The sequence below is a fragment of the Zonotrichia albicollis genome, chromosome 6 (genome assembly GCF_047830755.1).
Source record: "Zonotrichia albicollis isolate bZonAlb1 chromosome 6, bZonAlb1.hap1, whole genome shotgun sequence".
NCBI classification, from domain to species: Eukaryota; Metazoa; Chordata; class Aves; order Passeriformes; family Passerellidae; genus Zonotrichia; species Zonotrichia albicollis.
Genome location: NC_133824.1, coordinates 53880820 through 53907266, shown reverse-complemented (window position 1 = coordinate 53907266; position 26447 = coordinate 53880820). Strand labels below are relative to the sequence as shown.

General features: G+C 38.2%; 1 protein-coding gene and 1 long non-coding RNA gene across 2 annotated transcripts in view; one reads left to right on the top strand and one right to left on the bottom strand.

Moving 5' to 3' along the window:
• The window catches only part of SPON1 (spondin 1), a 180645-nt gene that overhangs the window by 5456 nt on the left and 148742 nt on the right, over positions 1-26447 (bottom strand). Inside the window, exons 7-12 of the mRNA XM_014269910.3 lie at positions 22277-22341; positions 3989-4190; positions 2621-2761; positions 2204-2279; positions 1584-1766; positions 42-212 (exon numbers count right to left, since the gene is read on the bottom strand). Of these exons, the coding sequence (XP_014125385.2) occupies positions 42-212; positions 1584-1766; positions 2204-2279; positions 2621-2761; positions 3989-4190; positions 22277-22341 (838 nt within the window). The remainder of the gene's footprint in view (positions 1-41; positions 213-1583; positions 1767-2203; positions 2280-2620; positions 2762-3988; positions 4191-22276; positions 22342-26447) is intronic.
• Positions 2757-4840, top strand: LOC141729431 (uncharacterized). Its single transcript, XR_012580924.1, has 2 exons — positions 2757-3090; positions 3508-4840. It is a non-coding gene; the product is annotated as an uncharacterized LOC141729431 (long non-coding RNA).

Below are 26447 nucleotides of genomic sequence, written 5' to 3'. Positions count from 1 at the left end.
TGCTATTGGCTGGATTTTTTGAGGCTGAACGAAATACTTACAGCATTCCTCGTTTACAATACACTTCTCAGTCTCCTCAGTGGGCACTTTGCACATGGAGCCATCCTCAGGGAACTGCTTGACATATCTCTCCCGGGACCTCGTCCCCATCCCGCAGGAGACGCTGCAGGGGGACCAGGTGATCCAGTCAGACATCATGCAGGTGGAGCCATCTGGAACACAGAGAGTACTCAGGGGTGGCATTGATCAATCCGGTGCCCCCTACCCAGGGAATAATGTGTTCTGATTCCACAATTCAGGAGGCTGAACAGTTGCTTTATTAAGCTAGGCTATATTACACTAATGCTATACTAAATGACATACTAAAGAGATACTGTACTAAAGAATAAAAAAAACCTGTGACTGTCTGGAGACAGCCAGGACACACAGCCTTGACCCAGTTGGTAAATCAGCAGAATCCAATAACCAAATCACTTTGGGTGAACAATCTCCATAACACATTCCACATGTGCCAAACAACAGGCGCAGCGAACAGAGATAACAATTTTTTTCTCTTCTTCTCTGAGCTTCTCACTGCCTTTCCCAGGAAAAATCCTGGGGGAGAGAGTTGTGCCTGCTGCTCTCTGTGAAGAGAGCTGAGGCCACAGGGATGGACAGAGCTGCTGCCCAGTTGTGTGCAGCATCCCTCCTGTGCTGCCTTTCCCACTGTCCTCTCCTCTGTCGGAATGCATGGAATAGAAGCCTCTCTGAGTCCCTCAGGGAGAAAAAGAAATGCAGGGTTTGAATCAGAACCTCTAGAAAAGATGAAATATATTAAGCCACACACATGAAATAAAAGGATAAGTTTTAATTTTAAGTAAATAGAAATATATCCCAAGTGCCTTAAGAGACTGTTTTAGCTAGTAAAAGGCCCTAAAGCCAATTTTAAAGTTCAGTAACTTAGCCCCAGGCATAACAAAAACATAGCAGAACATTGCTTGCCTTTCTAGATAGAATAGATGGAACTATCCAGGTAAATATATAAAATTATGTACATAGATTTGGGTAAGAATTGTCACTACTTTCACACATTAGAATGGCGTAAAAAGAATGTTTTAGAGTCGTGTTTTTAGCTGATTGGATAATTTACAAATAAAACCCCTGTACTGGGGTGCAAAGAGGGAAGATGAAAGGAAGGAAGAAGAAAAAAGGTGGGAGCTGCTGCAGCTATTTCTGCTCTGGGCCTTATGCCAGAAACCTTTTAGCACAGACATTGATACCCTGAACCCCTCGCCTTTGAGACTGATGTATTCATGCAATAAACAACTTTACTACTCCCAAAAACTGTCCCTTTGAAGACCCAAAACCCACAAAACCTCCACAGCATCCCTCACTCCTCTCCTTCATCCTTCTGTGCCCTTCATGCCCTGACACAGCTGGCTTGCAGAATTCACCACAGGCAGCTGCCACTCACTCGTGTTCTTCAGCAATTTTCTCTTGGCCACCACCCGAGCCATACCACAGCAAGTGACATCCCTGAGAACTTTAGCGGAGAAACAAACTCCACAAGGCATTCTTGTCCTCCACCTTCCCCTCCTGGTTACCTTCATCGCTGCAGCCTGGGCCCATGCAGGGCTGGAAGTCCTGGGTGTCTGGGCAGGGCACGCTGAGGTCCAGCTGAGCTTTGAGCATCCTCTGCCTCATCCTCTTGCCCTTTTCACAGGTAGAGGAGCTGCAGGCTGACCATGGGGACCAGTTTGAGTATATGCAAGTCTCAGGGGTGTCATCTGAAAAGTGAGGAAAGGCATTGACTGTTAAAAATGGTCTTCTATTTTCTTCCTTTATCTTGGTTGATGATTACTTTAGATTCCAATAGAATACATTATTTCCCTCTGCATTCTATCCTCTCCATTTTAGCCCAGAAGAAAAAAAAAAATTCCAACTGCCAACTTTCTTTAAAAAAAAAAAAATTATTTGAACCCCAAAAGTCTTCTCCCTTTTATTGCCTGTATTGTTGTTGTCATCTCCTCTCATACATGCAATTTCTTTTCTGTACAAGGGAGAGGTAATAGAAGAGACCAGAAGAGAAGAATACCTAAATCACTGTTTGACAGTGAGTGGAATTTTTTTTCCTAAGTCAGTTTTGTAACTTATCTAGAAGTGACAGCAGAGACTGGAACAAAATATAAATTATTAGTAGTGCACAAATTAATTTCAAACGTACCTTCTTCTTTTTCCTCTGGTGCTAGATCTGCCACAATATCATCTATGTTATCAGGAACGATATTGCACTGCTCCCCCTGCAAAAAAAAAAAAAAAAAGATTTTGAACAGTGAAGAGAGGAAACTCATCCATGAGAGGTTAAATCAGTACATTGTGAGACACTGCTGTGTCTGCAGCACCTTTTTTCCTTCAAATTCCTAGGTGTACATTAAGAAAATCCCCAAATAAGGAAATGCAACGATTGCCAGAATTAGAACTAACACCTTAAGACAGTTTAAATATTTTCTGCCATTATCTTTGCTGTGGTGTTGGTTAAGGAGTATAGATTTGGAGGGAAGGTGGAGAAAGAATGGATTGGTTTTTTTGGTTACAAAGTGGATTTTTGCTTGCTTGAGAATTTTGCTTATATGAATTCTACCTTTCGTGCGATTCTCTCGATGACAACTCTGGCCACCAGCTTGATAGATCCTCCTTCTGGATCATAAAATGGGCTTTGAGGGTGATCTAGGCTTGTAAGAGGTCTGATCTTCTCCTGAGGCACTGTAGGTTTGTTAGGAGACTGCAATCAAAAAGAAAAAAAAAAGTGTTATAAAAGAAAATAATAGTTAATCTGCAGAAATTAAAAGTTCTCTGAAATGCTAAACTGCAAAATTCCAGCGTGAGGTGAACAGGGTACACTCATACTTAATGGTATGGGGATTTGTTTTGTTTTAGGGTTTTTTTGTGAGGCTTTTTGTTGGTTTGGGGGGTTTTGTTGTTGTTGGTTTTGCTCTGCTTTGCTGAAAGAAAGAGTTGAAGTTTCCTGTGCCAAACAGAACAGCTGGCATTGGGTTTGAAACAGCCCCACACTGGAGCTGATGATGGCCCTGCTTTGGTCTGTACCAAAAGGTGTTGGAGATTTTTTCAGGGATGGCCTAGAAGGCAGCTGTGAGGAGCAGGTTCTCACAGCCTGTTTCTGTGAACAGCAGAGGTTCTCAGGTTATTTTTAATTACAGGTAAAAGTGACAAACATGAAGGCCTTGAGAGCCTTGCACATCAGAGTTCTCAGGCAGCTTTCTCATAACAAGTGGAAGTTCTATCTTTGGCTGTTTTGGGAAAGCAAGAATAATTTTGAGAACCCAAATCTTGGTATTGGAAACATAAGGAGGGGTTGGTGTGTTATCTCTGACCTGTTGTGAGCTCAGATTTTGCAATATGCATGAACTTGATTAACACTGTTATAAAAGGTGACTGATTGATCAATAAATCGGAGTCGATGGCTGACCAATGCAAGGTGGGTCGTCTCCCTCCAACTTCAATAAAAAGGCACTCAAAAGCTTGGTTTATGCAACAGGTGAATTTAACAGGTGAACATAAATGAGAAATTCTTTACTGTGCTGTGACCAAGCCCTGGGAAAGACTGGCCAGAGTGGGTGCAGAGCCTCCCTTACAGGGGTTATTCAACAGCTGTACAGAACCCTATTACCTGCTCTAGGATCACTCTGCTTAAACAGGGAGATTGGACCAGATTGGACTCACTGTGCTTCTTTCCAGCCTTACCCATTTTTACCCCGTTTGTGGGGTAAAAACACCCCAGGTGGACCTCACATCATCCCATGAGTGCCAATGCTGAAGGAGCTCAGGCAACACCACCGAGGTGTAGTTAGCATCTCTTTAAACAAATAGTCTTTCATTTTAAGAAAAAAATCGAGTAAAAAGTATAAAAAGCATCACAATGGATCAAACTGCTTTCCTAATGCACTGCTGTGAGGGGATAATTTGGATAAATGAGAGGCAGAGCCCAAACCTCGTAGGTGACGCCGCTGTCGGTGCCGGCATCCCAAGGGATCAAATCCTGCACGACCTTCTGGACCCAGCCGCAGTCCTTGGTGCAGAGATCCTCGGCAGAGAGCCCCACGTTCCAGTCGGGGCTGGGGCCCAGCATGGTCAGGAAGGACATCAGGTGCCGGTGGCGATCCACGGAGAACTCAGCAGAGGGAGCAGCTCTCCTGCAAATGCGCGGCAAGAGCATCAGTGACCGAGCTGGAGCGAACCGAACCCAGAAAGCTGCAGCATCACCCAAGCAGTGATTGCACTTCAGTACACAAAAGAGATCCAGCATGGGAAATGGATTTGTAGAGAATTTTTAAAGTTTGACAGAAGGTTTACATAGTGTGTATTTGGATGCGAACCTTGAGACAAGAAACCTTGATCTAGAAATGTTACGGAATACAATGGGCATTGTTGAGAGAGGAATGGAACTGGAAACAAGTTTTAAAGATTGGACTTGTAAATAAGATTAGATACTTTAGAGAAATAGAATTACCCCTCATAAATCCTACTGCAATATATCTTTAATAATTTTAGATTATTAGTTTCAAAGTACTTATACTATGGTATAGTAAAAGTTGATAGGTTAAGAAATGTTTGTAATGTAATTAGGAAATAGTTTTTGATTGTGATAGCAAATATATGTATTGTATATTAATTATAACATTTGTATTGTCTTACCCTTCACATGAGACTAAAAATAGAATAAAAGTTTTGAAAACACCTCTCAGTTGCCCCATCTCTGGGTCAGAAAAGAACTCAATTCGACAACACAGAAATACAGAGCTGCAGACGTGTGCTTATGTGTTAGTGGGATAATAATAATAAAGTATCTGTCAAAACACTTGCAAAAATTAGGGCTAAAATGACAGAGAAATACCTTGATTGTTTTATCCCTGCCCCCAAAGCCAATATGAGTTTCAACGCCAAAAGTTCTTGGATGTGCTACTGTGTGTGCAGAAAAGAACTCTATATTAAGAGAACTCTATATTAAGAGTGAAATAAAACCATTCCAGTGGCAATGAAACCAGCCCTGGCTGGAGGCTCCTGCTGGCAGGTGAGGAGCTGGAACCCCTCAGGGCATTTCTCTCATGAGCAGCAACAAATGCAGAATTATTTAAAATATTATTTTGCTAATGCTGTTCTAAACTCTGGTCTGATGTCACAGCAATTTTTCCCCAGCTACAGGACTTGGGTTAATAGAGTCAAGTGGAGGTTTTGTTGGTTTCTTTTCTTTTCAGTTTTTGCCAAACTACACTGGTTCAGAATGGTCTACAGACCACATTTATTTTAAATGTGAGATGTTTTTACAGTCTTATTTGTCCTTTCTTTTTTTAGTTAGGTAACCAATAATAATGCCCCTACATGCTTAACAGTGCACAGACACTGCTCTACTGTAGTCATAAAGAGTTTATTCTTCCTATAAATGCTTATAAAATGTAGTATTTATTTGTGTTTTTTTCTTTTTCTGGCTCAAAGCGCTCTCAGTACATTAAGAAAACCAGAACAGCTCAAAGACAATGATTTTTCAGTAGCTATCATGAAGTTTCAAAAGTAAGATATCTAAAAGTTAGCATGTTTAGTTCTTCAGAAGGCATGTTGAGAAGAATTTGCTAATATGTAAAATGTTCTGGCCACTTCTGTTCCAGAGTCTTTAGAAGTTGTTTCTGTCCTACTGTGTAAATTATCTTATGTTGAATTAAAGACTCTGAGCAGAAGAGTTGCTAAGTATTTGATGTCATTAATCCTGCCTTTCCCAGAAAGAAATGCAAATTACTTCTTTTTTTTCCCATTAGAGATAGAAGTCTGATTTCAGTTTGTCTAATGCAAAGTCATAAAATAATAAATGACAGTATCAACTTCCCTCAGTGAATGCAGTATCCTGATATATTTGTCAAGCACAGAGCTGTGATTAGTGTTAAAAAGCCTATTAACTGACTTCAAGTAGCTAAAGGATTTACTGCATTACAAGGGTTTCTTAGAATTCCCTACAGGAATTCTACATTTCAAACAGGGTAAGCAATACACTGTAAAAATATCAGAGAGATGTGTGTTTGTGTAGCTGATGTTTAGATGGAGAATATGTCTAACATGGACATGGCAAAACATCATATTCATCATGATATTAATTTAAATAAAAATATTTTTGTACTTAAATTACATCTATTATTTACTATAATATTATTATTTAGTATTAGTTATATTTATTTTTATATTATATATATTATTTATATTATATATATTATTTATGTATAAATAATAATATTATTTAAATTATAACTATATCAGTGTTGAAACCCTGTTAAGGAACACTTCAGGGTGAGATTCACTCTACCTCCAAGACTTTGGATGTGTTAAATACCAGTAAACTTGAGCCTGCCATAATTTTCCAATTCAGACCTCTTTGCCAAAAATCACCTATCTTCTGCTCCTTTGTTAGGGCAGATAACGTTGTGGCCATTTTATCCTGTAAAAAGTTAAGAAAGAGAATAAAAAATTCATAGAGGACAAATGGAGGCTTCTGTCTTCCTCTTCCTCCCTTTCCCTTTCCCTTTCCATTTCCCTTCTCCCTCCACTCCTGTGCAGACATTTTCTGAATGCAAACAGATTTGACAAATTTTTGTAAGGAGTATGGATCCTCACTTGAACAACAGCTGTTTAATGTTTCCCAACATCCAAAATCCTTCCTGAGCTGCTGTGATTTCAGGGAAATGGGCTGATTCAAGGCACCACCCAAAACTTCTGCCCAGATGTGGGGATAGGCACAGACTGGGCTTATACAACAGAAAACTCTGGGGGCTTTTGTGAGCTTTTTAACAATCTGACAAATGTCAGCTCTTTCCAGTATCCACATGAATGACAGATGGATGAAGCTGGCAGGAGCCTCAATTCTTCCTGCATCCCTCAGCAACACATCTGGCTCAAACGCCCTAAGACTGCACTGTGGATCTCCGTGAAGGAAACCAGCGCAAAAATTTATTCTGTACACCCCAAACCCAACTTTTTTTTCATTTTTATATCATCAACACCTTGGATAAAATAGGAATTCAGATCATCTTTTTCCTCTTTCAAAATTTTAGAAGGTGTTCTTCTGCAACAGGTTGAGCGTGTCTGGTAAAGCCCACAGGAAAGCCTGAAGTGTAAATAACTTGTCAATTTTCTGCAAGGCACAAATGTGTCCCTTTTCCTTCCCCTGCACAAATAAATGCCTAAAACCAGTGGCAAATGGGAGCTGCAGAGCAAATGCTGGCCATGAGGAAAGTGCCAGGTGAGAGCCCCAGGGGCAGGTGAGCCCTGCGTGCCCTGGCTGGGGCAGGCAGTGATTTCTTCTTTTTTTCCTTCCCATTTTTGTGTATGTGTTTTGGACTGTGGGGTTTTTTTGTTTGGGTTTTTTTTGTTGTTGTTGTTTTTTTGTTGGTTTTTTTTTTGGGGGGGGTTTTTTTCCCCCTTTTAAGGCTGAAAGAGCACAAACATGATTTTGCTTGACAGGTTTTCTCCCCAAGTGACAACTTAGTTGCTATCACTGCTGGGGGTGGGGGTTAAGGAAGTCTTTGACAAACCATCAGAAAACTCAGCTTGCTGCAAGACGTGTTTTTGAGTGTTGAATCAATATTGTTGGGTTCTGCTGAGGTCCATGAGAAAGGGAAGAGAGCACACATAAGGAAGGTGGCTGTATAGAGTTGCTGAATAAAAATAGTAAAAATAATATTTGGCAGAATAAAACTTTTGTGGTTACTTTTGGTTTGATATTTGATTAGCAAAATAAAAGAAGCAAGTAAAAGAAGAAGCAAAAGGCAGGCTAAGCATATACTCTTTTTTTTCTTTTTTGGAGGTAATAAGACCATTTATAGGGTTGAGATTTTACCCCTTTTTGAAATTAAATTCTAATTCAGGCAGTGTTATAGATTTTATGCAGGGGGAAAAAAATCTGATATATACTGACTGAATAACTATATGGAGAGTAAGGTTGTTGGAATTAGCTGACACCTCTCCAAATTTTTTCACAGAGCTATGTTAAGGTATAATCACCCTAACCCCATTCTTAGGAGTTTATGAAACCATTCTTAAATTTATTTGCGTGTACCAGGATCTGATTTCACTTGTGCTCAGGATGGTGCAGTTGCCTTTTCAAATAGGAAGAAAAAAGTGGAAACACAGAAACTATTCTAAGTCTGATCAGAGGCACTGGGTTGAAAGCACTGTGGACCACATTGCCACTGCTTTCATCTCAGTGGTCCTGATGATCAGAAAACAGTTTAATTTCTTTTTTTAATTAAGAGTTTAGCTGATGACAGGATCATGAAAACTGAGCATTTTCAGAAATACCAAGTGAACTTTCCATCCTAGTAAGCAAAAGTAGCATCCTTCTTTTTTTAGAGACTTGCACTGCATCACAGCTACAATTCCAGGAGGAACATTCCTATTTCTTCATCTTTAGAACCTTTTGCTATTGATACAAATAACGCTGTGAGCATGGAAACAAACTTCCCACCCTTGAGCTTCCTACCAGCAGCACTTACACAACACCTCTTTTACTGAATAAACTTGAAAGTCAGAACATCCTGAAAAGTGAAGTAGCTTCAAAGAAAAGAAAGGAACACAATTAAGATCCCAAAATTAATGGAAAACACCCTTAGAAGTCTGGAACTAACACAGAAAGTTAGATTAGATGTTGTATTACTGAGAAAACCATTTATGAAGGGATGGAAATTACTGTTCCTGCATGGACAACAAAGTTCTATGCACAAGGATCAACACCTGACCACAAACCCAGAGTCTGAGGTTTGTGCCATCACCCCAGGACAAGGTTGCACAGGAGGAGGATGAGGAGAATCTTCAGTTCTGATTAAATGAATGGTATTCTGCTATTGAGTAATTTAAACATGTGTATGTTCCCAAAGGGCTAGGGAAAGGAAAGCTACAATAACACGAGCACTGAATCAATGACATTTGATTGACATCCACAGAAAAAATTGCAAAGCACATTAATGTCAACCTGTTGGTTTCTCTGAGCACCAAACCAGAGGGGGTGAGAGGAGGAGCTTGGCTATTTTATTTCATAGGGAAAGAATGCAGAAAGACAGAAAACTTCTTATACATCTAGCACACAAAACCCCCTACACAACAACCTCACACCTTGCTGTGTGTCAGCGTTTAAACTGAGAATGTTGCTGTAACCAGTTAAAAAGGGTGGATGTGCTACTGCATATTGAAATTGGGGATTATATCATGACCACTGGCATTCAAACCACAGATCAGAACAAATGCTGCTCTAAAACATCAATTATCTGAGGGTTTTTAGAAAGCATTACAAAAGGAGGGGACTTGGTGCACACATGCATTTCAGGCATTTTGATATTGTCCTATAAGCATGCCTGGATTGCTACTGTAGATAATAATGATAAATTTACTCTTTAACACATCAGCTATTTGATTTAATACTTTCCTTCATCGATGGGCGTACCTTGATGATGTGATTAACAAATGTGAGCAGGTTTTCTACGCTGCAAGAAAACCTCAGGTACCTCAAGTTAGGACTGTGGCTTCTGAAACTGAGGATTTTTTGGTGTGTTCTTTGCAGTTTGTCACAAAAGGGGTGTGCTTATGGTGCTGGCTTTGTGCACCTTCTTAGATTATTTCCTGTGCATTTGCAACCAAACCATGTTTCAGGAGTCACTGGACGGATTCAGGAAATTTCTCTTTGTTTTTCCCAGGAGCTTTGGGGCTACAAATTGTGTGCCTGGAGTAATTACAGCTGTGTTTGCACAGGAAATCCCAGTGGTGTTGCAAGAGCGCTGTTGCTGTGTCTTTGCAGAAGCAGCAGAGGCAGAGCAGCCTGAAATCATCCCAGCCCGAGGTCTGGTCCTCTCCACCCCATTAACAGCATCAGATAAACAGCACAGACCTGTTTATGACCTGGTTAGCAATCAACTCTGATTTGCCACCAGCTTAACTCATTCTGTTAGACCACAGCAAAGATCTCCTTTTAACTAAAGCTACCATCCAGCCCATGGTATTGATGGTTTCTTTAACAAATGGCACCATCAATATTATTGACTGGAATACCTAAAAAAAAATGTGGATACTCCTTCAAAATCCTTTGTAGAATTTGAAAGTGATACTGTCCTACTTCCCAAACCCATTTAATTTGCAGATATCCTAAGATGAGAATTGCATTTTGCACTTCCCCAGTCTCAGTATAACCTCTTAATAAATAAATACATATTCCAGTCCATCCAGCATCCCCCTCCATCCAACATGCACATCCCTTTTGGTGTCTGGAGATGGGAACTGGACTAAATATTTAATTACCATTTCATTAATAAAAAAAGTGCAAAGGGGTACCAATTAGCAGCTTGAAGTATTGCAAGCAGAGTTGTGCTCAGTAGAAATTGAAGTGGCAAATCATGGAAGTTACTGAGTATTTACACAGGAACGAGGATCAGTGAGTGCACGTGCAACTGCACGGAAATGATGCTGACGTGGTTACTCACCATTTTATAAAGGGAAATTATTTGGCTCAAGGAAAGACAGCAGATGGCTGGGAAATAATCATAAAACTGTAACTACCAATGGGAGAAACATGTAGGGAAAGAAAAAAGGCAAGGGGATGAGATGTTTTGCAGAATGGGAGGAGGAAGTTGGATTTAACTGGATGGCCTTTAATTGCCATGAACAATGAGTATAATGTTGTTGCAGGGATTGTTCTTAGTTAATTCTTTCCTATGTTTTAATACTCAAATTTTTTCCTTGCCTAGTGACATTTGAATTTTAAGTAGAAAGTAAATGGTGACAGAAAATGGAGCTGCCATATGTGCTTGCTCTGACAAAAAAAAAAAAATATCTATACTTTTTTTTTCTTTTCCAACAAACACATATGTTTTTACCTATAACTCTTTTTTCCTTGAGATTGGATTATGAATTTCTTATCGTGGGTGTTGGACCATCTGTCAGACAATGAAGTTTTCCTAGGTCTCAGTAATACCCTTAAAAGACAATTCTTTTCTATAAGTGTGATGTAGTTTTTGGATTTTTTTAGTCAACAAATGTATATAAAGTTATATAAATGTATATAAAGTTATATAAATGTATATAACACTAAATGGCACTCAGCTGACAAGGACTCAGGTAACAGGGTACTTCACAATAACATGAGAATGGATGCCAAGAGAGGCAGAAATTTGTTGCCTTGAGCTCCCAAAACACAACTCAGCAGAGTTCTGTCCTGATGTCTGGGAAAAAAATAAGAGACTGAGTTATCTTATTTAAATGGAGCTCTGTAGAGAGCATTAAAAGAGAGCAACCAAGTTTTGAGTGTTGGGTACACTAATTCCTGTAAAGTTCCTGAAGTAACAATAAAATGGAAATTCAAATTATTAAAGATTTTATCTTACATTAATTATCCAAATATATACATGCACTTTGAGCCCAATCTCACCCTGTCTCAAATAAAAATGCCTGTTATTCCAGATGGATTTTTAAAATATGTATTATTGCTGAGATACATCTTCTGAGATTTTTTGATGTGGACAAATATATCTACTTTGTGGGACAAAAATAGAATTTATATTTAAAGAAACCCTAAATAGAATTAGTTTTTTCAAGATGAAAGAAAAAAGAATTTGCATTCAGGTCCAATTCTTACACGAAAGCTTCCATTTTGAAGACAGAGCCTTTTAACAAAAGTGCTTTGGTTAGGTTTGCTGATGGATAATCTGTTCATTCAACAAAAATGCATCCAGCTGTCAGGAGTTCAGGGACTCAACCAAAGCTGCCAAAGTCAGACAGGTGGGGACACCTGAGGGTTTGGGGTCCGTAGGACAGGACACCAACAGTGGGAAGGAATGAGATGCAGCAGGAAGGAAGGATGGAGCACAGGGAATTTTCTGACATAAAATACACTTTAACCATTAGCCAAATGCAGAGCTGGAGCACTCAAACTCTTTCACAGCTCCAGAGAAATTTATGTATTTTTCTTCATGTTATCAAAAGTCACAGCTGACTTTTCCCCTGTATTTTGGTTTTTTTTATATATATTGGATTGTCCTTTCTGCATTACCGTTCCTGATTAGATTGGGGGTTAGGATTCTATTTTTGACAATATTAAGCTTCACTGGATGAATCCCAGTTATCTATAAAATCATAAAAGGAGAAAATATCTGAGCCAGACACATCACTGTGTAGCCATAGAAACAAGAGACTCTGTCTGGCCTCCTGTCATTTTGTACACAAAACCCCCAAACTTTGGAAATGTTTCATGGTTCCATACTGTCATTTTGGGGAAGGAAACCTAATTTCCAGCAGGATTGACAGTTGTTGGCTCTTACCCCATTTTAGGGTAGGCAGTGACAAGGGAGATAAGGATTCCTGGGGGGGAAAAGACCCTCCAGAGATTTACAGAAATAAAAAGTAAAGTCACAGCCTGTAGTGGCACCACTCAAACAAAATGTGGCCTTGCAAGAATAAAAATAGCTGCTGTATAGGACAACACATTTGGGGAAAAGCAACAGAAATCTTTGCAGGCCCTCATTATATTCAATTCCTGGGATGCATATCATGAAGACACTATAGTTAAGATGAATTTTAATGCTCCAGTTCCACATCCACTTTCATAAAAGATTACTTTAGAAAGATCAGGACATCTTATTTTCTTTTTTTTTTTTTTTTTACATATCTTTTTGTGGGAGTGGGTACCATAGAATGACTAGAAAAATCTGGAAGTGTTAATTGCTGCTTCCAAAGCTTATAACAGGTTCTATCTGGTCTAACTGGTTCTATTGAAAATCCAAAGCTAGAAATACTACTTTTTAAAGATTACACTCATGTTCCTTTCTGAGGAAAGAACTATGAAACCAGAGTTTTTAAAATACAAAGCATTTTCAGCATCACTGCACAACACCTGGTGAGGAAGCATTTTTGCCACACAGCTATGGCAAAAGTTCTCATCCAAAACTTGAGTAGATAAATCTGAACAAGAATTATGCTTTAGTTAAAGTGCTTTCTTTTTCTTTTTATACAAAATTATTTTTCCTCTGATAAATGGCTGCTTTATGCCTTTGTTATATTTCCTGAAAACGGTTTTACTTTAAAGAAGTTAGTTTCTAAGGAAATCAGCTTGAATTTAGCTTTTTGTTTTTTTAGTTTTAGGGCTTCAAGATTTATTTTTTTTTAGTCATAATTTATGTAAGGAAAACATCATTATTGTGATAAAGAATGAGGTTTTCACATTTACACCAGTTTGTGCATTACATAAATTCAGGTAGGTCCTGATTATGTCTGGCAAGAGTAATTCTGCCAATAATTCTGGCAAGAGAAACTCTGATACAGGTCTCAAATGCCAATTCACATTTTGGGCTGCTTTCCTCCCCTTTTTCCTGAACTTTCACCAAAGTACCTCACTTTAAACTATTAGAAATTGTTTTTCATTCCTGAAAGCTTCAATGCAAAAATGTCTCCCACATCAGCCTGAGCTCTGCATTCTGATTCAGCTCTCTCTGCAATTCTTTGCATTTCGCTGTGGCCTCTGCAGAATTTGTGTCCATCCATTTATGGCAGCTCAGATAAGGTCAGGCTCTGAAGGAATAATGAGCTACCAGATGTTAGCAAGCAATCACAGGAACACTCAGATTTCTGTGCATTCATTAAACTTGGTCAGATTTGGAGGAGTTTTTCAACTCACTGATTGTCAAGTCATTTTTCCAAAGGAAACACAAAACCTCAACAAATAAACAGCTATTAGAACATTCTAAATACAAGTAAAACAGTGTGTTTTCCTCTAGCTTGGCATGAAAATTTCAATCTGCATTTACCATGCAGGGGTTTAAGTTTAGACAAGACATACCTCACACAAAATCTTTTTATAATATTCCCAGGGTGCCTGTTGAAGGGAAAATATGGCCCATACAATACAACATTACAACTTTTATTCTTATAACAGCCTAGCTGGAGCTGGAGAGAGCCACTTAGGGAATTTAAAAAATACTTTCAAGCATCTCAAAATCTAAATCAACTCATCTGTCAAGAGAAAAGCACATCATAACTCTTCAGGAAAAAAAAAAAAAAGAGTATTTTCTTTTAGGATAACATAAATCCAATGAGGTGTCAAATATAACCACATTTCAGTCATTACAATGGCGAGCCTCTGAGAATGAATTTGCAGCTCAGACAATTCATCAGCCTATTCCTGCTTTCAGTTCTTCATGCCTTAGCTGCCAGCAGTTTTTATTTCCTTTTATTCTTCGTTGTTATCAACGAGATGGGCTTGTGCAAATGTCATTATTTCCCTGCTGCAGGTTCTGCTTCCCTGCATGCAGCTGCTGGTGATGGCAAGGGTGTTCTTGTGAATTCAGAGCAGCCCAGGCACGGGGATGGTGCTGCTCTGATGGCAATCATTGGACTGGGGTTTTGAGCTGACTTTCCAACCAAGTGTGGCCAGAGACCTTTAATGTATGCAAGCTGTTAACTGCAATTAAGAACATAAGATGTTTTTGCCCCTAAGAATCCCTAAAGTTCACTTCAGGCAATAGTTGGATTCTACTTTATTATATTTTTAGAGATTATTATATTTAGGAGATTCTACTTCTATTATATTTTAGTTTTAAATCAATCATTCTTTTGAGCTGTTCACACTCTCCACTTTACTCTAAGGAGTGATGCTGCTAACTTTATACCAAGAGTTAACACTCTTTGTTTTTATTTAAAAAAACTAAAAGGTAATTCAACCCCAGGCACACATAGCTGCTCAAATGCAGCTATGGAAGGATATAAAAACTTGGAAGGCAAGAAAATGCACCAGCTTTACTATTTTAACACTACAGAGGAAGTGGAAACCAGATTAATGTAGTATTCACCTAGGAGAAAATGTCCAACAAGTAGCATGAAAAAAAAAGCATTATAAGGAATATAAGAAGGACCAATAAAATATAATCTTCCTTATTTTTATATAAGCCTCTGTTGACTCTTAGTCACACAAGAAAAAATTATCCACACGTGATTTATGTTTCAACTCATTAGTTGAACAATGTTTGCAATCAATTTGTATAACCAATTATCAATGACCTCCAGTGCAGAGATGATTAAAGGGCTATGATATGATCTTTGCTCATCCCTTTGGAGACAACAACAAATATAATTATTTAGACAATTTAGACAATGCCCATTACAGCTGGTTAATTGCAGTTCATCTGTATTTTGCCTTTCTGAATGCCATTTAAACCCAAACACGAGTGTGCATGTTCAAATGTGGGGGTTTTGTTGGTTTTTATAATCTCATTTGGGTAGTCTGAGGACCTGATTAATTGAGCAGCTGAATAATTTACTCATTGCTATTGTACATTTTTATAAATTACGTTCTGATACCAAAATCACCTTTATTTATGGGCAGCTATTTATTTTTTGCATGGCAAGCCAGAAAGTGATTTCATCCCTCTTAATGGGACAGCACAACTGAAAACGAGCAACCAACCTCAGAATTTACTACCCTAATGCAAAAATAAACTTTTGTGACTTCATAGTATTTTAAAATAAATAAAGGCCCAATTTCAAATATTTTAGGTGGATGGGTAGGAACTGGTAAAAAATTTCGGATAAATTTTAGTTTGCCAGCCCTGAGGAATTTGGTGTGAAGGCAGCTCTGTGGGAAGGCCATTTAAGGTACATTTCAGTACAATTCAGCACTATCTGACATGCTTTAAAAATGTAACTGGCATAAACTGCTTAATTATTTGAACCTGGGCATTGGTAATAAATAACTGCAGTGGACTGTCTCAAAATTAAAACACAATATAAGGGAATAAGCAGCTTGCTTTTACCAAAATCTGAGGCAACAGTTAAACAGGGGAGATAGAGAAATCTTTCTTTCCTCCAGTAAAATCACTGATCAAGGCCACAAATCCACTCTGTACATCTGTTTCTTTTTCCTCCAACAGTGTCCACATTAATCTCTCTAAAATAAATCATTTCCAATGTAGGTAGAACAAGAAGATACTGATTTTGATTTCAGCCTACAAGTATTTTTTTAATATAGGTCTTACTAAAAGAAAAATGCCAGTTTTTGTTGTGATTTATATAAATCACAACAAAATATAACTATAACTATAACTATAACTATAAATATTTATGTGAGTGTAAATGTAAACAGAAATATAAATATAAACGTGAGTGTAAATGTAAACAGAAATATAAATATAAATCACAACAATATATAAAATACGCACATATTTTATCCACATATGCAATTTTGAGAGAAATAGATAGTTCACATGGATGAACTGGAAATTAATTTCTCTAATTCAGCAGACAGACAGATAAACAGATCAATTACCTAAATCCTGAAAAATAAGATTAATTCTATCAGATTTTCTGAAAATCTTAAAAAGATTCCTCAAATCACATATTTTGCAGGACAGCACAAAAAGAAATGTCTACTTGAAACTTTGATTCAAAGAACTACTCCATTATTTTGAATTTAATGTAAATGTTGTCATTTCCTCCAGTTTTCAGTGGAGAACAATGAAGCAAGTAATAGAAAATCAATTTCAACTGCATGTAAGTAAATTATAATTTACTTTAAAAGTGCATCTTTGGCTGAACAGCAACTTTGTGGTTTTGAAGTTGAATTCAGTAAATAACAGTCAAAAAAAGGAGACAAATCTCAGTATTTTCTTTTTAAATTTACCTAATTCATGCACTCTGTTTTAAGTACTGCAAAGGAGTTTAGAAGAAAAAAGAAGGTGGAAATAGAGCCAGACATTTCTCTTCTCCAGGAACTGAATGTGGGGTTTTGGCTGTATTTTTTATGCATACCGTAATGTTGCTAATAGCTATTTTAGTATGTAAACACCTCAGGAATTGAATTAGGAGTTTACAGGAAAATAAATGGAGCTTTTTAACAAAGAAGAACAAGATGAGGAGTAGAATTTTATTTCATTTCAGAAGACAGTAAGGAGTTCCAAGTCTGACAGGACATTCTCAGTCTAACAACATCTAACATCATCACACAATCCAGTGATCTCAGTGTGGAGGCTGCTTTAGGGGAAAAAAAATATATGAGCACAGGATCAGCAGCAAATTATAGTGAAGTAAGGAAAAAAACCCAGCCAAACTGAAACATTTCAGTAAAAAAGGTAAAAAATAAAAAAAAAAGTTTGAAAATAACCTCCCCACCATGAATAGATAAATAAATAAACACATAAATTTTATTTATTTGTTTGTTTTAAAATAAAATTAAATTAGGAAGCAAACCAACACAGAAGGCCCAAATATACACATCTGTGGCTTGGCTTCCAATTGCCAAATGCTGTAATGGAAATTTATTGATCCAAGCAAAATCCAGAGCAGGATCAAAACCTCTGCTGAACATTTTTTGTCAAATGGTGACAGAAGAATTTTGGAAGATTGAAAAGCCTTTTATTCAAGAATAAAGGAAGGAAAATGCAGCCGAGTATGTCAGCATTTTTCCCCTCTACCTTGTATGATCTGTCAGCTCAAACTTATTTTGGATCAGGGCAGTTTTTCTTTTTTCTGTCAGCTTTCTATAGATTACTCTTTGATTTCTGGAACAGTTCAAGTCACATTACCTAGAACAATGCCAAAAACTCATGCTTAGGAATATGCTGTCGCATTTCCTGATATCCTCCACGCCAACCAGGAAAAAAAGCCCCAATATGTTTGTAGTCAGATAAAAGACATCAGAGGTGTGCAAAACTTGAAATGGAAAGAGGTGGATGGGATCATTTAAGCAGATGATGAGGTAACCATACCAACTTATATAAATATACAAATACTTAGATATTAAAATATATAAATAGATGTATATAATATAAATATATAAACACATAAGTCTATAAATCATATTTAAATACTTCCATCCATTGGGTTTATATGGGACAAGTCCTCCTTTTCTGCTAGGCTTCACCAGTGCTTATTGGAGCGTTCTCAGGTAATTTTGAAATAAATGGAAAATATTCCTTGAATGGGTGAGGAAAAGAGTCAGATCTGGAAAACCACAGGACCATGACTGCTCACACAAACAGCAGGGAGAGGGGAAATAGGAACAGGGGGGACAATGAGGAAGGAAAGGAGAGATTTCTAAACTTCAGATAGTTCAGAATGGAAGTAAGGAAAAACACCTTTCACTTCAAGGTACATTGGTTGTAACTAAAAATGGACTGAGGCAATAAAAAGGTTGGAAAGAAAAAGAGGCTTTGCATCAAAGAAAAAGAATAAAGTGAGAGAGAAGTAAGAAAATTCTTACTTATGAAGTGTACACTTCATAACAGCTAAACTCTTGATATGTCAGGTACTCTCACCATGCTGTTTGCCAAGATAAAATATCTTGAATTTTTGCATTGAAATATTTTCTCTATAGGTTGACCTACTAAGCTTTAAATTTACATACTTGAGAATAATTTCCACCCTGTATGGAATCCATGTTTGTGTTTATCAGTGGTAGGCTGTACATGGAAATTCAGATTCCACAGTGTTGCACAGAGCTACGTGCTCCCCTGGCTCGCAGGGAATACAAAAGAGTGATTAGACCCAAGAATTACAATTCAAATACTTCTCCTTTCGTGTCTCAATGGTGATGTCTAGATTTGAAATAAAAGGAATAAAGGAATAACAAGTACAGCCAGGAAAAAAAAAAAAAAAAAAAAAAAAAAAAAAAAAAAAAAAAAAGATGGCATATATTTTGGGAAAGGGAATTTGAGGGAAAATTTTAAAAAATACTCCCTCCCAGTGAATTTGATGCATATTAACTTTAAAAGTTCTGCCTCCTTTATCCCACATTTGTCTGTCATGGCTTGTTTATTTCACAGGTGCCAGATATGCAGATTTGGCCACCAGTGGCACTATCTGGTTTTTGATGTATTTTATCCTCCACACCGCCAAAGGCCAACGGTTTGCAGCTGGGTATGAAAATCACATTTTGACTCTGCCTGAAACGCGGCCCCGAGGAAGGGGAGCAATGGGCTGTGCACTTGTTTATACAAGAAAGATAAGAAAAATTACTTTGATTTGACAGCGTGCTGGAGACTGATACCAGTGTGCTCAAGGAAGTACTTCAAAGCCAGAATTGCAGACACAAGACTTGGTGATTCAAATATCAGCAACAGCAAAAATGTTTTATTACTCGGTCTGGCACTCATCCTTCTCGTGCTACCAGGGATGCTCCTTCAGTCAGGGAACCATCAAAAACTGGCTCACAAATATCACCCAAAGCTGTCTCCTATACAGGAAAACTCAGGAGAGTTTTCTGCACGCTGGTGCCCTGAATTAAGAAACTGAAGTGAGGGTAATGAAGAGGAGTGAAAGGAAGAAAAGTAAAAATGGAAAACAGTGACAAGAAGCAGGCACATGGAGGAGAGGATCCACAAAAAACAGACAGTGAAGTTTGGCAGGATGTTTTTTCCACATTATATCACACTGGGAAATGACATGGAATCATGAGGTAAACTTTGAAGTGAGAGCAGGCTGAATTTTACAACTTTTGACACTACAGACCTCCATAAAAAACACTATTATGCCTTTTATAATTGCTGTGAAGCACATTCAGGAGGAGTTTTATGGTGTTCTTATCGTGGCACATTGTAATGCCACTTTGGCACCATTATCACACCCTATTATCCATTACATACATAACACAAAAAATGAAATATTCATGACTTTTAGTCAATTCTTGATTAGTAAGATGGTTGTGCTGTGTATAATAATAGAAAAAAATGTTTATCCTGAGGAGTCATTATTCAGCACTTGCACAGCTCTAATCTAAATTCCAAGAAGGACAAGCCACTAAAGGAAATGTGCAATTAACCACAGTTAAAGGATATTGAAAATGTTGTCTTCTTGTGAAGCTTAGATCATATTTTTAAGTGGAATCAAAAAGCAGGACACCATGTCAAAATATGATAAAATAATATTGTTTAAAAAGCCAAAAATCAAACACTACCTGTAAAGTGAAGGGTTAGGGGAACCCCTGCAGAGCATTTGAAAGCAAAACCACCAAGATTTCTTCTTTTTGATGTTACTGAAAGGTGAGAACTGCCATAGAGAAAAGGTAAGAATTGACTGGAAAAACATGTAGAGGGTGTTGCAAAAACATTCACAGGCATTTCTGTGGAAGAATCTGCCTATGAAAGATCCTGAAGCTGTTCCCACTCAGATTTTTCTGCAGTTTCTTGGGGCTGTATAAAATTAGGAATAATGATTGGAGCAACACACTTTGATTAGCATTAATTTTTGTGATGTAATATATTCAAGCTGATGCACTGAGACTTTGGAGCTGGAGATTCTCTCTCCATCTTTCTGTGAACAAAACACAAACCTGCTCCAAGTTCCAGGTGGAACTGTTCCCTTTGGTAACAGAAACATCAGGCAGAGGTGTTGCTTTGAGACTGGAGTGGGAGTGAAAAAATAAATGGCTTTTTTGAGATGGAAAACTCTCCAGAGCAGAACAATGGAAACGGTTCCATTTTAAAGTCTTAATTTGGAGGGAATGGAAAGAAGGCAGCAAGGAAAAAAGTGCTATCCACAGCTGCTCCATGGCAAACACAACCAAATCCAAATCCTGGAGCTCCAGGACAAGAGCATAAATCAGGAATGCCATTACTGGGATTACACAGGCCAAAAAATCCCAACCTGCAGCTCCTGTGCAGAACCTACAGCCCTGTCTCAGGGCTGCAATATATTCCAGGGATGGAAAATCCATCTCATGCTCAGGTAAGCTGCTCTCAAGGTTCGTCACAGTGCTAAAGTCTTTTCCCACACCATTTCCTTGTCATGAATTTCCTTAGCTTTCACACTAGGAGGGATTTCATACTTTGATATTTTGGTGTTGGCTTTCTTTTTTCATTTGTTTGTTGGGTTGTGGTTTTGCTAGATTAAAGAGGGATCAGCTATCAGAAATCTTTTCACTATTTAAGCTGAGCTCACCTCCTAACCTCTTTTTCTTTTTTTCTTTTTTTCTTTTTTTGCAGAGGGGAAAAGGATAAAGTGAATGGCTTAAGTCCTAAGCTGCTTAAGAGTTTCTAAGCCCCTTTAGGGAAGGGGATGTTTTCTGAAAACTGAACTCTTTTGCAGGTTTGTTTTTGTGGTATTTTTTTTTTTTTTAACTAACCTTCAAGTTTTCACATGCTTTCTGAAATACAGGTGACAAAATCAGACACAGTGCTTCACTACCTGCTCCCAGGAAACAGAAAACAGGACTATTTTTCTGTACAGTCTTGCATTAAACTAATTGCCCTGCTCCTGCAAGGATTTAATTGACTGTCAGCTCAGATCCCTTTTACTGTGTCCACATCTTTTCTCACTTCTAGTAGGTCTCACTCATTTGGGCTTGGATAATGAGCATGAACTTTGGGCCAAGTGTAGATAAATGATCCAGGAACCACCAGCCCTGCTCTGACAGCTCCCCTGAGGGGCCACCAGGAAACTCAAGAGCATCCTGGAAGAGGAGTTTTCTCCTCTTTTCTGCTGAGTGCTGGAGAGCCCAGAGCCAGGACCCTGGGAAGAAAAATTCCTGCCTCACTTGGTGAAAGAGCCGTGGTTCAGGATCAGGAGGCCATCACAGGGGGGGTTTCAGATTGGCATTTTGAAAAACTAGCCCTTTGAGAGTTTTTTTTTTTGTTGGTGCTTGATAGAAAGCAAGGACAGAAAAATTGCTCTTAATACATGACAGATGTACAGATAAAAAGTGGAGGCTGCTGCTCTGGGCAACCTAGCACACCCTGAGAGCATGTGAGATGTGTAATTTATTATCCTGATGCATGCAAGGATGTATGGAAGGATGGAAAGGCTCCATGGTGGATGCACTGCCATCACAGAGTGTTTCAGATTGGCATTTTGAAAAATCAGTCCTTTGAGAGTTTTCTGTCGGTGCATCAGGGTTTGCTGTCACAGTGCATTGCACAGAGTGTGAAATAGGATGCCAAAAATGCTGTTACTACATGCAGAAGAGTATAAGATATTTGAGAAAACATTGAATAAACATCACTGTTTATGTGTGGAAAGCACAAACTCCATGGGATAGTCCTGCTGTCACAGCTAGCCAACCAAAGCATGTAAAAAATGGAGAGATGCTAAAGAGGAAGAAAAGAGATGAGCAGATGTGGGGAAAAAACCCCAAAACCAACAAAACAAAACAACAAACCAATCAAACACACTCTACCAAAAAAAAAAAAAAAATCAAGAACTCATCGATCAACAAATGTTAGGTTATTTCTTTAGCCAACACAAAGCTCTTGAGACAGACAATTCCCTACTTACTTACACATTCAGAGGCTGCCAGGCTGGCCACTGTGCCTTGGCCTTGATGACTGTCAGAACCTCATCACTCTGTGGAAAGAGACAAAGGAGATTTTTAAAGGAGAGCAATGTGTTTTACAGCAGAAATAAAAAGTGCAGGGCACGAGATCAAACTGTGACTATGAGCTTTAAACACCAGCAGCAGTGGTTTGGCATCACCAGCTGAGGGAAAGCTTCCACCAGGCATTCCTAAGCTTGATACACAGCAAGGACAGAAAAATTGCTGTTAATACAACATCAGCACCCTGTGAATATGTGTGATGTGTTATTTATTATCCTGATGGGTGGAACGATGGATGGATGGAAGGATGGAAAGGCTCCATGGTGGATGCACTGCACTGGTGGCACGTTTTCTTTGCTCTCCATTCATGCATCTGAAAATCACAGGGTGGAATGCAGCAGCCATCTGTGGAAGCCCACAAAGCACCAATACAAAGATTATTTCCTAAAGTCTGCTGCAATCCTTGCATCAGCACTTTCAAACTCTATATTGCTACAATAAACTCAGGACAAAAGCATTAACAAGGCTCAGGTGCCCCAAAGACATCTATCACACTTCTTCAGAAGCATTTTCCCCTTCTCCCTTAGGAATCCACACCAGCAATTCACCTGGAGGGACACAGAGTTCACAGCTCACTCCCATGATTTCTACTGTCTTTTAAAAATATTTCCCAATTAGACAAAGAAACCCACTTCAGGTATTGCCAGTAATTGGCACTTCCAGCAGAGCTGACCTTTCAGTTTAGTGATAACAGAGCCATTTCTTGCTTGATAGCAACAGTTCTGACAGCCCAGACCAGCCCTAGTCCATCCACACTCCAGCTCAAAGAAAAACAGGTTCCACTGGTTGTCTCAATATTCCCTGAGTCCCTCCCTTCACCAAAGCAAGGACATTGCAGAGATCATGGGTCCTCTCTGTGACACAGGAATATAAAAGTGGCATGACCTCTCCCTTAGCCTGAGTGCATGGTAAAGCCACTTCTTTGGAAATCACTTTTATAAATGCAGGTGCCAGGAAAAATCCTACACGAAGCATCCTGAGCTATGACAGCGGAAAATCCAACTTTACAAAGGCAAGTAAGTATAAAGATTTACTGAAAATCAAACTCTACAAAGGCAAGTAAGTATAAAGATACACTGAAAACCCAACTTGACAAAGGCAAGTAAGTATAAAGATATTTTACCAAGCTCTCACTCTACTGGTAGAGGTAGAAAAAAGAGGATTTTGTGCTGGCAGGGAGCAATCACACAGCAGGCAGATCCTCTGGGGCAGGCACACCCTGGGTGAGCAGCACCAGCCCAACCATGCAGGAGAGATTCAGCACATCCAGGTTCATCTAGTTCCTTCTTCTCACCTCCACACTCACACAAGTAGAGAGACTGTCACCATGATATTTTCTGAAAAATCCTCTTTGCCCAGGATTTTCTCCTGGGAAGCTGAGAAGCCTCAGAGAGGAATGAAAACAATAATTATCTGGTTGCTGCTCCTGTGTTGGCTGCTTTGGAATGTGGCTTGGGCATTGTTTACCAACAGGTGAATGTTTGATTGGTTCCATGTGAATTGTTTTTTATTGATGACCAATCTTGGTCCAGCTGTGTCAGACTCTGAGGAGTCATGAGCTTTCATTATCATTCTTGCTAAGCCTTCTGATGTATCCTTTCTCCTTCTCAGGTATAGCTTTATTATAGCAATATAATATAATGTAATGTAATGTAATGTAATTGTAATATAATGTAATGCAGTATAGTATAATGCAATGCAATGTAATGTAATGTAATGTAATTGTAATGTAATTGTAATGCAATATAATATGATGTAATATAATATAATATAATATGATGTAATATAATATAATATAATATGATGTAATATAATATAATATGATATGATATAATATAATATAATATAATATAATATAATATAATATAATATAATATAATATAATATAATATAATATAATATAATATAATATAATATAATATAATATAATACAACAGTGTTCACAGGGGTCTTAGGATGAGGGAAGAGATGAGGGTCTGACTCCATGTTTCAGAAGGCTTGATTTATTATTTTATGATATGTATCATACTAAAAGACTAGAAGAAAAGATTTCATCAAAAAGCTAGCTAGCTAAGAATAGAAAAAGAAAGAAGAATGACAACAAAAGCTTCTGTCTCAGACAGAGTCTGAGCAAGCTGGGCTGTGATTGGTCATTAATTACAAACAACCAATATGGGCCAATCACAGATGCACCTGTTGCATTCCACAGCAGCAGATAATCAGTGTTTACATTTTGCACCTGAGGCCTCTCAACTTCTCAAGAGAAAAAATCCTAAGGAAAGGATTTTTGCATAAAAGATGTCTGTGAGAATAGAATAGAATAGAATAGAATAGAATAGAATAGAATAGAATAGAATAGAATAGAATAGAATAGAATAGAATAGAATAGAAAATAAGACTTCTGAGAACATGGGAGTCAAATTTTCATCTCTTTCCTTATCCTGGGGACCTCACAAACACCACAGAGAGACACTTTTGCACTGAAAGTGGTTTAAAAAGTAACTGATTAAACGAATTAGGTTAAAGGTTTGAAGCTAAAAGACATTGACTGTCTCTGAAAACAAAATTTTCCTTAATTTTTAGTTTTCCTTGTTTCAATATCCTAGCACTTTCCAGCCAGGCACATCTTCCTTTACTTGCCTTGAGAAGAGATTTGCATTCAAAATTACTAACTCTGCACTTGACGTCCCAACAAAAGTCTGCCATGAGCATAGATGGTTACATTTATTAAAGTCACACACTGCTTATCTAATAGGAGGCAGTAATTATGTCACTGGTATCAAAATCAGCCACATCTGAAAGCATTTCAACACGTGCTGCTCAAATTAAAAATTAACACCAAGAGCAGATGAGCAGTGGCCAACAGCTCAGGAGCAAGTGCAGAGAGAAGGAAAGAAGGGGCAGTGCATGGTGCATTCAGACAAGCCTGAAAAAACAATTAAAATAAAATAAAATAAAATTAAATAACCCTCCAGCTGATCCCCATGTTTTTGAGGACAAACATGAGAAATTTAAGCAGCCCAGGGAAACTGATGTTACCCAGGAATTGTGAACAATCCATGGATGGAGAGCAATCTATGGACAAAATGCTGTGCTTGGGTTTGCTGGCCAGCCTCTCCAGTTATAATTATTGGCAGATGGTAAAAGCTGAGAGGATATAAAATGCCTGAAGAGAAACCCACAAATTAGTAACAAATAACCAGTTGATGCAACCCAATTGCCTTGAAAAACCAACTGCACAGACTTTACAGTAGAGGCAAAACCACCACATTTTTTTTAATATAATGAAAATATAATTTTATTAAGATTTTTTTCATGCTTGCTGTCCTACATTTGTACCCATTTTACTTTTCAAATCCCAAAATTTTGCTTTAATTAAAGTAATTTAAGTAAGCAAGGTCTCAAATTTCCACCAAAATATGGAAAAGAGAACTGTGATTTTTTTCACCACGGTATGTTGCAAGTTGTCATCAATTTTGTATTTAGCTTGGAAGAAATTATTCAAACTAATGAAACTCTTACATTTTGGCAGAGAAAACCACATTGTTTGCAAAATGATGGAGTGTCAAAATGTTTCACTGTCAGAAGTTAAAGGGCAGGGCACCAATTCTCCTGCTTGGAGCTGACGAAAATCCCTCAAGTGTGGTTGGACACAATCACTGACAAAACTTGGTTTTTCACCCAAAGCCGCTTCTGCAATTTCAGTTACAAGTACAATTACAGGACTCCAGCTTCCATTTGAAAAGAATGGCTCCTTCTCTGCAGGCTTCAAACTTGGCCAACAAGTCCAAGTGGAGCCAAAGCGGTTTCCAGGTTGACTTCAATTTCATTTGGATTGTGGCCTAAATTAAAACATGCAAAAAATTGCAAACAACTCTCCTTTTCTCCACATCCACTTTCTACACTGGTGTTCAAGCTGGGGCTGTTTGACTCAATAGCAGTTCCCTATAAAAGCACTGCTCTCCAAAAAATCCTAATGGCATGATTTCAAAAGGTTGATCATGTCATTCTGATACTGACAGCCTCACTGTTACTCTGAAGTTGGTAAAAAATTAATCCTTTGCTTTCCATGCAT